General features: G+C 40.7%; 2 protein-coding genes across 4 annotated transcripts in view; one reads left to right on the top strand and one right to left on the bottom strand.

The window, feature by feature from the left end:
• Positions 1-7,044: 7,044 nt before the first annotated feature.
• Positions 7,045-13,078, top strand: LOC117821161 (membrane cofactor protein-like). 2 transcript variants are annotated; one of them, XM_034695240.1, is made up of 12 exons: positions 7,045-7,147; positions 7,230-7,301; positions 7,386-7,583; positions 9,753-9,852; positions 9,939-10,012; positions 11,352-11,573; positions 11,652-11,846; positions 11,933-12,029; positions 12,132-12,205; positions 12,297-12,476; positions 12,562-12,747; positions 12,830-13,078. In XM_034695240.1, exons 2-12 carry the CDS (start codon positions 7,247-7,249, stop codon positions 12,853-12,855), a joined length of 1,407 nt encoding a protein of 468 aa, XP_034551131.1. In that variant the 5' UTR covers positions 7,045-7,147; positions 7,230-7,246; the 3' UTR covers positions 12,856-13,078. The 2 variants fall into 2 exon arrangements, with proteins under 2 accessions (XP_034551131.1, XP_034551132.1); XM_034695241.1 differs by having other exon boundaries at positions 7,087-7,301; positions 11,655-11,846.
• The window catches only part of scube3 (signal peptide, CUB domain, EGF-like 3), a 96,210-nt gene continuing 93,195 nt past the window's right edge, over positions 13,075-16,089 (bottom strand). For both annotated transcript variants that reach the window (XM_034695239.1, XM_034695238.1), the window contains one exon: positions 13,075-15,972. In XM_034695239.1, the coding sequence (XP_034551130.1) occupies positions 15,820-15,972 (153 nt within the window). In that variant the 3' untranslated portion in view covers positions 13,075-15,819. The remainder of the gene's footprint in view (positions 15,973-16,089) is intronic.

Raw genomic sequence — 16,089 nt, forward strand, 5'->3', positions numbered from 1 at the left:
TATAGGGTTAGTGTAAGGGGTTAGGGTTAGTGCTAGGGTTAGGGTAAAGGTTAGGGTTAGGATTAGGGTTAGGGTTATGATTAGGGTTAGGGCTAGGGTTAGGGTTAGGGATTAGGGGTTAGGGGTTAGGGTTAGGGTTATGACTAGGATTAGGGTTAGGGTTAGGGTTATGGTTAGGGCTAGGGTTAGGGTTAGGGCTAGGGTTAGGGTTAGGGCTAGGGTTAGGGTTAGGGGTCAGGGGTTAGGGTTAGGGCTAGTGTTAGGGTTAGGGTTAGTATTGGGTTATGGTTAGGGGTTAGGGTTAAGGTTATGACTAGGGTTAGGGTTAGGGTTAGGGTTAGGGTTAGTACCACAGGGTTAATCTGTGGTACTTCCGGTTCTGGAGATACGGGGTTAGGGGGTTAGGGGGTTAGGGTTAGGGTTAGGGTTTAGGGTTAGGGTTTAGGGTTAGGGGGGGTTAGGATTAGGGTTAGGGTTAGGGTTAGGGTTAGGGAAGGTCGTAGAGTCATGGGTGGTACCGTTGGAAAGCCCATGGCTGAAAATGGTGGGGTAGAGCTTGGTCCCGAATCTGTGGGACTTCCTGTTCCGGAGATATGGGTTAGGTGGTTAGGGTTAGGGTTAGGGTTAGGGTTTAGGGTTAGGGGGGGTTAAGGGGGGCTAGGTTTAGGGTTAGGGTTAGGGTAAGGGTTAGGGAAGGTCGTAGAGAGTCATGGGTGGTACCGTTGGAAAGCCCATGGCTGAAAATGGTGGGGTAGAGCTTGGTCCCGAATCTGTGGGACTTCCGGTTCCGGAGACATGGGTTAGGGGGTTAGGGTTAGGGTTAGGGTTAGGGGTTGGGTTAGGGTTAGGGTTAAGGTTAGGGTTAGGATTAGGGTTAGGATTAGGGTTAGTGTTAGGATTAGGGTTAGGGTTAGGGGTTAGGGTAAGGGGTTAGGGCTATGGTTAGGGTTAGGGCTAGGGCTAGGGTTAGGGTAAGGGGTTATGGCAAGTAGTAGGATTAGGGTTAGGATTAGGGTTAGGATTAGGGTTATGGTTATGACTAGGGTTAGGGGTTAGGGGTTAGGGTTATGGCAAGGGTTAGGGTTAGGGCTAGGGTTAGGGTAAGGGGTTAGGGTTAAGATTAGTGTTAGGGGTTAGGTTTAGGTTTAGAGTTAGGGCTAGGGTTAGGGTTAGGGTTAGGGCTAGGGTCAGGGTTAGGGCAAGGGTTAGGGTTAGGGCTAGGTTTAGGGCTAGGGTTAGGGTAGTGTAAGGGGTTAGGGTTAGTGCTAGGGTTAGGGTAAGGGTTGGGGTTAGGATTAGGGTTAGGGGTTAGGGTTAGGCTTGGGTTAGGGGTTAGGGTTAGTGCTAGGGTTAGGGTTAAGATTATGGTTAGGGTTAGGGTTAGGGTTAGGGGGTTAGGGGTTAGGGTTAGGATTAGGTTTAGGTTTAGAGTTAGGGCTAGGGTTAGGGCTAGGGTTAGTGTAAGGGGTTAGGGTTAGTGCTAGGGTTAGGGTAAGGGTTAGGGTTAGGATTAGGGTTAGGGGTTAGGGTTAGTGCTAGGGTTAGGGTAAGGGGTTAGGGTTATGATTAGGTTTAGGGTTAGGGGGGTTAGGGGTTAGGATTAGGGTTAGGGTTAAGGTTAGGGCTAGGGTTAGGGTTAGGGTTTGGGTTAGGATTAGGGTTAGGGGGGTTAGGGGTCAGGGTTAGAATTAGGGTTAGGGTTAGGGGGGGTTAGGGGTTAGGGCTAGGATTAGGGTTAGGGTTATGGCTAGGGTTGGGGCTAGGGTTAAGGTTAGGGCTAGGGTTAGGGTTAGGGTTAGGATTAGGGTTAGGGTTAGGTTCAGGGTAGGGTTAGGGCTAGGGTTAGGGTTAGGGTTAGGGCTAGGGTTAGGGATATGATTAGGGTTAGGGTTAGGGCTAGGGTTAGGGTTAGGGGATAGGGGTTAGGGTTAAGGTTAGGGTTATGATTAGAGTTAGGGTTAGGATTAGGATTAGGGTTAGAGTTATGACTAGGGTCAGGGTTATGGTTAGGGTTAGGGTTAGGGCTAGGGTTAGGGTTAGGGTTAGGGTTAGGGCCAGGGTTAGGGTTAGGGTTACGGTTAGGGCTAGGGTTAGGGTTAGGGCTAGGGTTAGGGTTAGGGGTCAGGGGCTAGGGTTAGGGCTAGGGTTAGGGTTAGGGTTAGGGTTAGGATTAGGGTTAGGGTTAGGGGTTAGGGTTAAGGTTATGACTAGGATTAGGGTTAGGGTTTTGGCTAGGGTTAGTGTTAGGGCTAGGGTTAGGGTTAGGGTTAGGGTTAGATATAGGGTTAGTGTAAGGGGTTAGGGTTAGTGCTAGGGTTAGGGTAAAGGTTAGGGTTAGGATTAGGATTAGGGTTAGAGTTATGACTAGGGTCAGGGTTATGGTTAGGGTTAGGGTTAGGGCTAGGGCTAGGGTTAGGGTTAGGTTAGGGCCAGGGTTAGGGTTAGGGTTACGGTTAGGGCTAGGGTTAGGGTTAGGGCTAGGGTTAGGGTTAGGGGTCAGGGGCTAGGGTTAGGGCTAGGGTTAGGGTTAGGGTTAGGGTTAGGATTAGGGTTAGGGTTAGGGGTTAGGGTTAAGGTTATGACTAGGATTAGGGTTAGGGTTTTGGCTAGGGTTAGGGTTAGGGCTAGGGTTAGGGTTAGGGTTAGGGTTAGATATAGGGTTAGTGTAAGGGGTTAGGGTTATGCTAGGGTTAGGGTAAAGGTTAGGGTTAGGATTAGGGTTAGGGTTATGATTAGGGTTAGGGCTAGGGTTAGGGTTAGGGTTTAGGGGTTAGGGGTTAGGGTTAGGGTTATGACTAGGGTTAGGGTTAGGGTTAGGGTTATGGTTAGGGCTAGGGTTAGGGTTAGGGCTAGGGTTAGGGTTAGGGCTAGGGTTAGGGTTAAGGGTCAGGGGTTAGGGTTAGGGCTAGGGTTAGGGTTAGGGTTAGGATTAGGGTTATGGTTAGGGGTTAGGGTTAAGGTTATGACTAGGATTAGGGTTATGGCTAGGGTTAGGTTCAGTGTAGGGTTAGGGCTAGGGTTAGGGTTAGGGTTAGGTTAGGGCTAGGGTTAGGGTTAGGGGTTAGGGTTAGGGTTAGGGATATGATTAGGGTTAGGGCTACGGTTAGGAGTTGGGGTCAGGGACCGGGTTAGGGTTAGGGGTGGGGTTAGGGTTAGGGTTAGGGTTAGGGTAAGGGTAAGGGTTAGGATTAGGGTTAGGTTAAGGGTTAGGGTTAGGGTTAGGGTAAGGGTTTGGGTTAGGGTTAGGGTAAGGGTTAGGGTTAGGGTAAAGGTTAGGGTTAGGGTTAGGGTTAGGGGTCAGGGTTAGGGTTAGGAGAGGTTAGGGTTAGGGGTTAGGGGTTAGGGTTAGGGTTAGGGTTATGATTAGGGTTAGGGTTAGGGTTATGATTAGGGTTAGGGTCAGGATTAGGATTAGGGTTAGAGTTATGACTAGGGTTATGATTAGGGTTAGGATTAGGACCCATGCATTCATGTTTTTATTACTTTTTTATCCAGTGTGGATTCTTTAACAGCTTCATGCCTGTACAAACAACAATCATACCTGTGATACTAATGGTACTTTACAGATCTAATACCTTTGCAAACACAGCATATTCTATCTTAAATTTTCTTAAATGATTTAGTACTATTGTTGTGGACTGAGTGGTTTGGCGGTATGTTTCAACTCTTTCAAGCAACTCTTCATTTCCCAGTCGCTCAAGGGGCTGATCACCCTTGAAAGTCTGTTCTAAAATTGCCCCTAAAATTGAACAAACCCAGGCATCAGGTCACGGCGACTTTTTCAAAGCCCCAAAGTAGGAAGCGCTATTTGCTTTCCTCTGTGACTTTATAAATCTCTCTAACATTCTTTAAATACTTATGATTTACTGTTATGAGTCACAGACAGAGTCATCAGGGAAACAGCAAATTATCAGTCTTCTTTTAACAATTTAATCAGTGAGTTGTTTTGACGCCTGACAGGATCCTTGAACGAATGCGTCCAGATAAAAAGCTCTGATTAACTTTTACACTGATTAAATATATTACAAAAAAACAGGCAACAGATATTTAGAAAAATAGATGAACAGAAGTGTGCTGTTAGTCACATTATAAGATACTTTTAAACAACCACAGAACTTTTAGTTTCTTGATTTGTACACAGAAAAGCTGAGTTTTTAGTGAGTCCACTGTGTGTCACAGATACTTTTAGAACTTGAATTTGTCCTGAAATATTTGAAATAGTTTTTAACCTTCTAAAAATGAGTAAATGCTGTGCAGAGATGGAAGTAGCAGTAATGTCTTTGATCTGCTTTTCCAACTTTTTGTAACAACATGTGAAACTTATGATCATACTGCACTTTCTATACTTATCACTCACTAACATTATTTAATCCCTGTGTGGCCCAAAGCTACTCAGTGCTTAAAATCTATATTCAGACTAACAGCAGGTCTGTTTTCCCTGAGGACAAGTGTTGTTTTCCTGTGACTCCTTTTCACAGGTTGCATACTATAATTTAAGTAAACAAATATACATAGTCAGCAACTTGTTGTAACTGCTTATAATACAGCTGATTATCCTTGATGCACAGCTCTTAATTTTAACTTTACTTTAATACTTGTTTACATTTAGCTGCTTCCACCCAGGAGCGTGTCCGGAGGGGTGGTGAGGGGTGGCATGGGCTCCCCTTGAAACCTGGCCACCCCAGTTGCCACCCTGAAACCCTTAACTATGATTGGCTGTTTGCCTTGTCAGAGGTGACACTTGTGTTGAAATCAACTTTTAGGTTTGGGTTACTCCTGGTAGCTTTCTTCAAACTGTGACATTGGACAAAAATATTTTCCTTTTTGAGTCCTGTGATAGGTTGGCGACCTGTCCAGGGTGTACCCTGTCTTCCGCCCGAAGCCAGCTGGGGTAGGCTCCAGCCTAATGGGATAAGCGGTCAAGATAATGGATGGAGTCCTTAGAAATTAGGAATTGGAAGATTCACTCTGTTGTGTTACTTTTTAAAGTTTACAAATAACACAGAGGGTACAACTTTTATGTAACATTTTGATGTTGTCAAAAAGGAAATGAGTAAGGTTGAACAAATGTTATTTATTCTTGTTTGTGCACATAGTTAATGTCACGCATAAATAATTTTGACTCGGCCTACCCAGAGACTAGACACACCCCTGAGTATACCAAAGTTAAATCAGAACCTTCAGTTGTAATATGTGGTTCATTTTTTTCACATTGTGGTATTGCCTAAAATAAAATATATGACTGTTAGTTCCTCTGCCACTCACGTGCATAATCACAGTCATCACAGTGACTCAGAAACATGCTGGAAAAAAATGACTTTTCAGGAAAACACTAACGTAATATCATCAAGTTTGCTTTGTGGATTAAAAATATCCAGATATAAATCCAGTGTGAAACTTTAAGGTTGGGTCAAAAACCCTCCTGAGGGACAAGGAGTGTATGACTGAAGGAGACATGATGTAAACAGGGGAAATGCATTAAAACAAATGAACTCTTAATGCAGAAGCTCAAACATTCAATCAGACTCCAGTTTGTTAGCTGCACATACAGTATAGATTGTTAAAACAATGCAAACAAAACTACTGTGATGAGTCTCCTAAGGTTTCTCAAAGCTATTGTTATATTGCTTGACATTAGTTTGAGCTAGTTTTGCCTCGGCAGCCAAGAGCATATTTTTTCCCCCATAAATCTAGATTATTCACTTTATTTATTAGACATAGACATGTGGGATCTGGTGACTTCTTGACTCTTTCATGGGTAAAAGTGCAAGACATCTGGCACCCTCTCACATATGCTTTGGTCCTGCCCAAAACTACACAGGTTTTGGAAATTGATATTAACAACTTTTACAGATGTCTTGAATACATCCTTAAAACCTTCTCCTATAACAGCAGTTTTTGGAGTTGGACCACCCGGGGAAAAAACTATGTCGATTTTGGGTCTCTCCTGGCACATCGACAGATACTATTTAAATGGAAAGAGAAATATCCTCCAACTTTTAAATCATGGATAAATGATATTACTCATCATTTGACATTTGAGAAAATATGATACACCACAAGAGGCAATGCCCAGAAATTTTATGACATCTGACACCCTTTCTTGACGTTTATATAGGAAAATGGACGTTATGGATATTATAAATTAGAGCTGATGAACCCACGACAATCCAGGCAATCTCTTATTTATTTAAATTATCTTATTTATTTTTGTACTTATTTATCTATATATTCTTATTATGTGTATACATGCATACATGTGTGTAAAATACCTTGACTGGAAAAAAAAAAAGAAAAAAAAAAAGTGCAGCTTATGTTTTGATCACTTGCTTTATTTTTAAAAGTCCTTTATATGTGTCCAACATGACATTGACTGCTGCTGGCATTATAATGCATAATATACTGTATTATAATTATCTTTGCCATATTATATTATGTTATATTACCTTATTATTGTAACTAAAACTCATGGTCATATTACATACCCATATTTATTTTTATTTATTGCTTAATTTGTCATTACCAACTATAATCACAACATGTCAACTTGTCACTACTGAAACATTTTTAATACTGCCTGTAATTACTTCTATTTAATCTAAATTCCATTGTAACATTGTATATATCTAAATTGTATTCTAGCTTTATTTATATATTTTTATTTTTACTCATCTTATTTTATTTTATTTTATTTTATTTATTTATTTTATTTATTTTATTTATTTTATTTATTTTATTTATTTTATTTATTTTATTTCATTTCATTTCATTTCATTTTATTTTATTTTACTTATTGAAACTTCTTGATTGTACTTATGTCTGGGTTGCTGTAACAACTGAATCAATAAAGATCAATAAAGTAACATCTTATCTTATACTGTATTTTTGTTTAAATCTTGTAATATTTTCTTTTCAGTCTTTGGGTTAAAATATAAAGTTGTTTCAGGGGTTTCAATTCTGTGTGATTTTTTTTTTCTGTTGGTGTTTAGATTGATTTTAAAAGTCACTGAGGTTTATCTCCAATCATCAGAACAGCTGCAGATATGATTAGTAGTAGTAGTATTTGCCTGTTGCACGTGTGCTCTGCTGTGTGTTCCTCCCTGGTCTGTGTCAATGTAATGGTGTCATGTCTCTTAGCTGGTCTCAGGTCAGCACCTCCTCTTATATAAATTGCTTCATGTGATCCTCCTGCCACTTGTAATCTGCCTGAGGATTCGTTTTACCAACAGAGACAAAGACGAGCAGCATGAAGAACACCGAGGGGATTTTTCTGCTTTTATCATACTTTTTACTCGCATCAGGTAAATTCATGAAGACGTGGCGTGCATATTTCTTAGACTGTGATTGTTTTGAAATGTTTGCTAACAGATATTCATCTCTTAAAGCCCAAGAGCCGAAGACATGTTCCACACCCGGGGCGTACCCTCACACCAGACTGGACCCGAGGTACAGCAGCAGACTAAAGTTCAGCCACAAAGAGAAGGTGTATTATCGTTGTGAGGAGGACTTCAGTCCGTCCAGAGGAGTCCACATAGTTCAGTGTGTGGATGGAACATGGACTAAGCTGACTCTGAAATGCGATAGTAAGTACTTTTAGAACTTATAAGCATTCTCATTCAGCATGAGAGGGCAACGAGACGATACAATGTTTTGTTTTTATTAAAGATGAGGATTTTACGGAGGTATTTTGAGGTCATTCTATTTAAAGCGACGACAGTGAAGCTCAGAAGAAGCCGAGAGCCCCCTGGCGGCCACGTGTGGAAACTGCAGGCAATAGAGCAAAAAGAAGAGACAGAGTTTTTGTCTATATTTTAAGAGAAATATGCTACAGTTACACAAGATTTAAAGACTGGTTCAAGTTTTTCCAAACCAATTATCCTCAAACAGTAAAAGGGAAAATGCTCACATCTTCATTGTCACGGTGTCAGAAAACCAAAAGGAGGACCCTAGTGCAGGCTTAAAAAATAAACCAGTTTTAATTAACCTTCCTGTTTATGTTGTGGTTCAAATTGACCCTTTTAAAAGTCTATTTTTGGCAATATATGCCTTCCAAACCAGCTGAATGCAGCATAAAAATCTGGGCAGCATGTGACAGAAGAGGTGTTGTGTTAGTTTATCAACATCACTTCATAAAAATATAAAAAATTCAAAATGTAAAATAAAGTAAACAAAAATCTTTGTCATGTAAAACTATTGTATTTATATTTAAGGCTTGCCAATGTACATTTAAAACAAGTTTCAACATTAATTTTAATGAAAAACGATTGAGTTGTCCTCATTGAACCATGATCTGAGAATTAAAGACCACCAATGGACTAAATCTTGATTTAAATGGTTAGTAATGGAGTTAAAAGATTAGATTTTAAAAAATGTGTATTGGGATTTTTTGGGGTTCTGACACTTTTGGATAATTGAATATGCCCCGGATATAATTGACCCAGGAACATTATTGCTGTTCCAGAGAAACGAACATAACAGGAAGGTTAACAAAAGAAATAAACAAAAACTTAACTCAAAATCTATGCAATAAGAAGGAACACTGGTGACAACTTGACATGACACATCACAAACACCATGAACCGACACAGAATGGAGGAAACACAGAGACTATATACACACAATGGGTAATGAAAGGGACACAGGTGAGACCAACAAGGCACAGGTGAAGACAATCATAAAGGAGGAAAAACACATGAAGTAAAACCTAACACACAGGGAGATTCTACAACATGAAGCACAAGACAAAAACACAGGTAAGGAATACACATGAGTAAACTAAAAAGGAGACCATAAAACTAAAGGAAATCAACGCATGAAACAAAAAACCCTAGAAACTAAATCCAAATAACCAAACATCACTAAAAGAAAACAAAGAACAGACCAAAACATGACATTAGTCAAGTCAAGCCAGACTTTATCCTAAAGCACTTTTCATACACAAGGCAACAATATGCTTAACAATTACGACCCAATTATATTTTTGAAAAAAGATGAATCCTGAAAGTTATACATACACACATACCAGGGTCAAAGAACCACAAAACAAGTCTGATTGTCTGGATTGTGTTTTCAACATTTTTTGGGGGTATCATTTTTTCAAAAATAAATGTTTATAAAATGGTCAGGCAATATATTATCTTATGCAGTTGCCCTACATCAATCCCAGTCATTTTTATTAATAAATATTACCAACGTTCTGTTATTTTGTTTTTATATAACTCATCAATTAATTCAAATGAAACTTTACGTTTATGAATCCACGCACCTTGTTATGTAGTGAATCCTGTTTGAATATGCTTTATAAATACATCACCCATGGTATGTTGAATTTTTCTATCTGAACTGTTTTTCAAAGCATTTTTTTTAGGTAATATTGATATCTAGAATGTAAAATACAAACAGAAACAGGTGCTTTAAAATCCCTGAAAGTGAACTACATGTACTGTAGTTTAAACTTTGTATTTACTGGTTAAGAGGAACACTGGATCTGTGTACTCCTCTACTTTGGGCACATTCATCTCATTACTAGTGGGCGTTTTCTCCACCAAATAACTGTAATAATGATAATAACTGCTGGACAGGAGCAACTTATAATTACTATTAAAATGTGAATCTCTAACTCCAAAGCAGACCAGAGATCTTCAACCTGAGGCTTGTAGCAGAAATACTCTGAATTACCTCACAGTAAATGGGGGCTAGTTTTTCTCTCAAACACATTCTCCCCATTCTGACCATTTATTCTCTTCCGATAGAGAGATCATGCGGTAATGCCGGGGATCTACCGAATGGCATCTTTGTTTATGAAGAGAGTGCATTCATCGGGGAGAAAGTTTATGCTGTGTGCAACAAGGGGTGAGTGAAAGCCTGACAGAAGTCCTGCAATACTTGGAGAAAATACGTTATTGAACTGACTGTGCATTTTATCTCTGTGGTGACAGTTACACCCTGAAAGGACTCAACTACATGATCTGTAAGAGATCTGGATGGACTGGTGAAATCCCGACATGTGAAGGTGTGTAACAGTAACGTACGTCATTGCGTTCTTACTCATGATCTGAAACCCCTACACGCTGCATTCAGAGGTGATCGCGGGCAGGTGGTGTCGTGTTAAGATTGCGTAATTGCCGTCTCAATATGACGTTATTAAATCCTTTTATTTATTTAGATGTTCAGGTTTAACAGGAAGTGGGGCAGAGTTAAAGGGATTTGTAAGAGTAAGTCACACAGAGTTAAATCGACCTAATACATACTCATACACACCACAAACACTGCCACCAAAATCCTCCGCCTCCCCATACCCAACCTGTCTGACCTCAACAACAGAGCCATCATACGCAGAGCACGCACTACAACACCGGACCCCCAACACCCCCTCTACTCGGTCTTCACACTACTCCCCTCCGGTCGCAGATACAGATCCCCTTACTGTAGGCGAGCCCGGTTTGGCAGAAGCTTCGTCCCATCGGCCATAGCACTGCTAAACAGAATGCAACTGTAATGTGTCCGGTGTGTTTATATGTGTCCGGTGTGCATATATGTGTCCAGTGTGTTCATATGTGTTTGGTGTGTTTTATATGTGCCCAGTGTGTGCATATGTGTCTGGTGTGTATATTTGTGGGATGCGGGGCACCATTGCTGTGAGGCTGGGTGGATGTTTATGGTTATTGTGTTCATACATGTATTCCTGTACAGACGGTGGCAACAAATCTCCTTAAGGACAAATAAAGATCTATCTATCTATCTATCTATCTATCTATCTATCTATCTATCTATCTATCTATCTATCTATCTATCTACTAGTACAATGTCAGCCACGCAAAACAGGACTCTGAGTTTCATTGTCTTCATCTCTGCAGTGGGCAGATTTTTTAAATTAGAGTCAATTTATTTCGTCCTAATGGTATGGAGGTTTTGGTTGTCTTGTTAAATGTAGTTTTGTTGCATTTTGACCCTTTGGGCCACCATACCAGGGAGAAAAGTGCCTTGGAGGAAGACAATGGCTGCAAACTGCATACATATTTGGGTTATAGTTGTTGAAAAGTAGAGAAGGGGTAAGACAACTTAACCTACTCCTCTTTTAAACATGTATTGTTTGCTTTATGTTGAATATTTTAGTTAATCATTTTTTTATGTTAAACATTTTTGCTTTTCTTTAGCTATTTCTTAAGAAATACATAAAATAAGAGCACGAGGGACACAGTACCAGATATAACAAGTGACATCACACATCTCAAAAAATACACATCATTAAGTTATTGATGGGTGGAAATCAGGATTCTGATTAAAGTGTGCTTTCACAGGACCAATAACATAATAACCTGTTAATAGATGGATAATGTTTCTATCCTCAGAGGGAGAGCCCAGCTGCTCCTCCCCGGCTGTAGAGAACTCAGTGGGCAACAATGGAAGTGTCTCCATGTACCAGCTGGGAGAAAGTCTCAACTTCACCTGCAGTCCTGGTTTTCAGCTAGACGGAGCTCAAAAGATCACGTGTGGTCCAGGCGGCCAGTGGCAGCCTGCGCCTCCCAGATGTCTGCCGTCGCCTGAAGAAACTCAGCTACCGGATAAAGAGGGCGAGTTACTGAAAATGCAAATTGTGGAGTCGCTGGAAAAATGTGTTCCTAAACTAACACTTCTTTCTCTCTGCTCAGCAGGTGGATGTGATGTGCCAAAAGTCAGCAGTAGCTCCAACGCCCACCTGGCTGACAATTACATCACAGTGAGGTCTTTCTCCTCTGGTGATAAAGTGTCTTACAAGTGTGATGTGGGATACATTCCAGCAGGCGGGAGCAGATATCGCAGCTGCAGCAAGGGGAAGTGGTCTCCTCTGAGACTCATATGTGAACGTAAGAACTTTTAGAATCTTATTTTTAAAAGCTTTTTATGTTTTTATTTCTCGTACTGCTCTTGACGTCTTCTCATCCTCATAAAGCTCAGCTCTGTGGCTCTGCAGGAGAGATCCCAAACGGAGAGTTTAAATACACAGGAGTTGAGTTTGGAGACACTGCGACCGCAATTTGTGATGAAGGGTAAGAAATCTTAAAACCTCTTTCACTGCACTGCTGTTTTTTTAAACATCACTTATACAATTGTCCTTTCTAAATCACTGGGAATGTCCCCACGTTCATCAGGTATAACCTTGTAGGACGAGCAGACAGACACTGCATGAGTGGAGGCTGGGATGGACGGGTTCCTGTCTGTGAAGGTGCAGTGAACTCACCATCACATCATTTGTTGTGTGAGCTTTATTTTCCCGCCTTTTTAAACTGAGCCAGCACTGCTGCTTCTTCTTCCAGCTATGACGTGTGAAGCTCCTCCACCAGTGGGAAACGCATACATGATTGGTGAGATTGAGCAAACATACGAGTACAGGAGAGTGATTCGCTTCCAGTGTCGGGCTGGAGCCCTTATCGGAAAAAGGGAGATCTGGTGCACGGAGAAGGGGACGTGGAGTGATCCTCCTCCTAAATGCAAAGGTCTTGCATGCTGTTAGTGACACAAACACACTTCATGCACTTTAAACCTGACTGGAATAAAAACTGAGCTTTCTCGCCTCCACAGAGATTACATGTCCACGTATAAGAGTGCCCAACGCCTCCTGGACAAGGGCCATACAGGCGAAATATCTGCCACGAGACACTTTATACATTGAATGTAATCACGGTTACACACAGCGCGGCCCGAAAAGTGTCACTTGTGGTGCTGGTGGCCGATGGTATCCTTCCCCACCTCACTGTGAACTCAGATGTAAGTATCAGTTATTTTTATTAAGAGTTAATGCCATAAGTTGTAGAATTATTTTAAATCTGATTTCTGTTTGTAATTCCAGTACATCCGAAATTCCACAGAGGCTAATGCAGCGGCTGATATGTAACTCCACAATATTTAATCTCACCTGACCAGACTGGACGCCGGCAGTCAGTGGAGGACGACAAAATATAGAGACATCTTATTAAAACAAGCAATCTCTGGCTTCTGAAAGTATTTCTACCCGCTTTTTCTAACGCACTCAGTCATATTTTCTCATAAAAAGGTATATGAATTCATGATGCAGACATTAAAATGTGCCTGAAATGGAGCTGAAGTACAGTATGTTTATTTTGATAAGTGTTTTGGGCAGTAACAAGTACAAACTTGTTTCATTCACCTCTGTACATAGTTTCTATTTCTTACAGTCGATAATGTTATGTGTATCATCTCTATAGACTAAACGGTGAATGAGCATTTCATGAAACAAACAAGCTACAAGAAAAATAAGAACACCAATTCCATTCATTTAAAAAGACAATACAAAAATCCAGACAATTTTTCTTTACATGAGCAAGAACAATTCAAGTGCAAATATCATTATCAACTCTATGATACATCATAGCAAACTCTCGTTAAAAGGCAACAATTCAAGAGAACAAAAAAAAGAAAACAGGCTGCAGGAAAGAAGCTGATTCTGGAGGGGGTCTACTGGGCTTAGTGAGCACACTAGGATGCCGACTGTTTATATGACGTACATTTTATTAGAATACAAAATATTAGATTTATTTGATCCGTGGCTAAAGTTAAAAACATGTATGAAGAGGAATTTGAATCTAGTACAAGGCTCTTGCAGATTGGCCTAGCTTCATCCACAACTTTTCCTATGGGGTCAGAATCCCTTTAGTGTCATCCTCAAGTTCTGGATACTTAAAGTTCAGTCTGGTACAATTATAAGTGCACCAAACACTTATTTTATTTACACAAGTGGGGACAACTGTTTTATCTTTAAATTTAATAACATATTGGAGAAGAAAAGAATCAGGTTTAATATACAAGATAAGGGAAAGGGATAATTGTTCCTATTTGACTGCCGTCTGGTAATAGTGACTTTAAAGGAAACAACCGTTTTCCCTTTCTAGCATTGAGTCCCTCCGCAAGCACAGACTCCAGGAAGTGGTGTCATTGAATGAAACCGAAACACTTTGCGGAGAAAAAACAGACCACTCCGTTTGACCCACGACAGTCACAGCAGTAGTGAGTGACGAGGAAGAACCCTACTGACTCATCTAGTGAAAAGAGACCGGCCAGCTCTGTCTCTATTTCCAATATCTGTGCTAAGCTAACAGTCTATTGGTCATCAGACCAAATATAACAGAAGAGATGAGTGGTTTCAATCTCTTCTCACTCTCTGCAAGAAAGCAAAAAAAATCTTTCCCAAAATGTCATTCCTAAAGTCATCTTCTTTTAACCGTTAAAATCTGTTTCAATACAAACTCATGATTTTACCCTGTTTTGGTCGCTGTGTGGAAAAAATTTCTACACACCAAAAATTCAGTTATTTACCCTTTTTTGACAGACAAACTAAGAGAAACATCTTCTACTCAAAGTGACATTAAAATTTTTGACACGATGAGTCGAACATGTCTCACAGACTGTTGTTGGTCATAAAAGGGCGAATCCAGAATCAAGGTGTGTCCTTTTCATTCATTGCACTTTGTATACTACAAAGGTAGGATGACGTGTTGTTAATTTAGTGCACAAAACAAAGTGAGTCGCCCTCTCTGGGCGGTCTTTGGAAGAGCTGTCTCCATCGGGACAGAACAATGTGTGAGTGGGGCGTCTGAACGAGGCTTGAATGGGGCAGAGGGGATTGTTTTTTGGGTGGGGGGGTCCTGCTTAAGAAAATTAGGATCAAATAATTCAACCCTCGTCTAATTTATTTTCATTATTTACAAGATTGAAATTAAAAACAGACAAACTAGTAGTCCACTGACAGGCAATGTGAGATTAACTAGCTGTTTAAGGTCTGAAGTATTTCAGAGGCTTTAAACCTAAAGACTATTAGCGTGTAGAGTTCATCAGAAAGACAATGAGACTGAAGAATTAAAGTGACCTTTTAAAAGAAGCAGCAAACATAATGTCCCTCACAGACATTTCTCTCTCTCTCTCTCTTTCTCTCTCTCTCTCTCTCAGAGACGTGTTCCTCTAGACATCACATTATCTCATTTCTGTGGCTCTCACAATTATTAGTTATTGGTCTCCCAAATGTCCTCTATGATCTTGGAATGTTAAACCACCTTTTTTAGTATTTGCTTTGTGTTATAAATGAAAAAAAAAAGAGCAAGCAACAGAAACTCTGCATGTTGGAAACGCTGGTACAGTCTAGACAGACGGAACAAAACATAGATTAACTGTTTTAACAGTAAAACCCCTGGAAACGGCTCTAAGAGCTCCAATATAGTAAGGCTTTGACTGACGGGGATCACAGCTGCGACGTGAATCTAACAACTGCTCCTCCTAGAGGACAGCACACAGACGCTGAAGATGGACCAAGGGTTACAACACTTACACAACACTTACAGTCATACTTAATGGTAGGAGTCAGACTGGGACTCAGACTGCTCGTTTAAGCAAACACAATAACAAGCTTTGTCAGGCTCAAACCACTCACACCAAACTTCACTCCTACTGCCTGAAAGGGGCGTTTCTTTTTTTTCTGTTTTTTTTATTTTGTGGTTTCATTGCGTAAGGTGAAAGAAACCAAACCCACTCACAAACTCTCCACCCCCACTTAAAGTTTGAGCTCTGGACTGCAGACCTGCTCTGAATGCATACTGACAAAAAACATAAAAACATCTGATTTTCAGTGTTTCTCAGGTCTGCATAGTGTTTATTGTCAAAGCCTGTGGAAAAATAAAAGAGGGTAAACTCGTGTATTTGTTTTTTTTAAGTCCTGTGAGAGTTTTGGGATGTGGTGTGGGAGGTGTAGAGGGGTCTTGGAGGAGAGGGATGTCAGGGGACAGGGGGGGGGGGGTTTGTTCCGAGTCTTCAGCAGCAGCTGTGTGAGCTTTACTTGTAAGGTCGCAGGAAAGCGGAGACTTTGCTGCTTATGAGACGGATGAAGGAGCGAGGAAGCATCTCGTTGGACTCCCGAGTGGTGTACTTGAAGTAGTTGTTTGGATGAGCCAGCACATCGAAAAGAGTCTTAATCAGTTTTTTATCCTGTGAAGAACAGACAAGTGTTCAATTTACAAGTTTGAACTAGATTTGAAGCTGTTGCATGACGATGGTAAACAAATTACACAGAAGTTGGATGACAGAATGAACAAACACTGCTAA

The sequence above is a fragment of the Notolabrus celidotus genome, chromosome 11 (assembly GCF_009762535.1).
Source record: "Notolabrus celidotus isolate fNotCel1 chromosome 11, fNotCel1.pri, whole genome shotgun sequence".
Classification (NCBI taxonomy): Eukaryota; Metazoa; Chordata; class Actinopteri; order Labriformes; family Labridae; genus Notolabrus; species Notolabrus celidotus.

Coding starts and splice junctions, on each gene's coding strand:
- LOC117821161 (XM_034695240.1), top strand. CDS start 7,247: ATGAAGAACACCGAGGGGATTTTTCTGCTTTTATCATACTTTTTACTC. Junction 9,853..9,938: donor TATGCTGTGTGCAACAAGGG/GTGAGTGAAAGC, acceptor CTGTGGTGACAG/TTACACCCTGAAAGGACTCA. Junction 11,574..11,651: donor TCAGCTACCGGATAAAGAGG/GCGAGTTACTGA, acceptor CTCTCTGCTCAG/CAGGTGGATGTGATGTGCCA.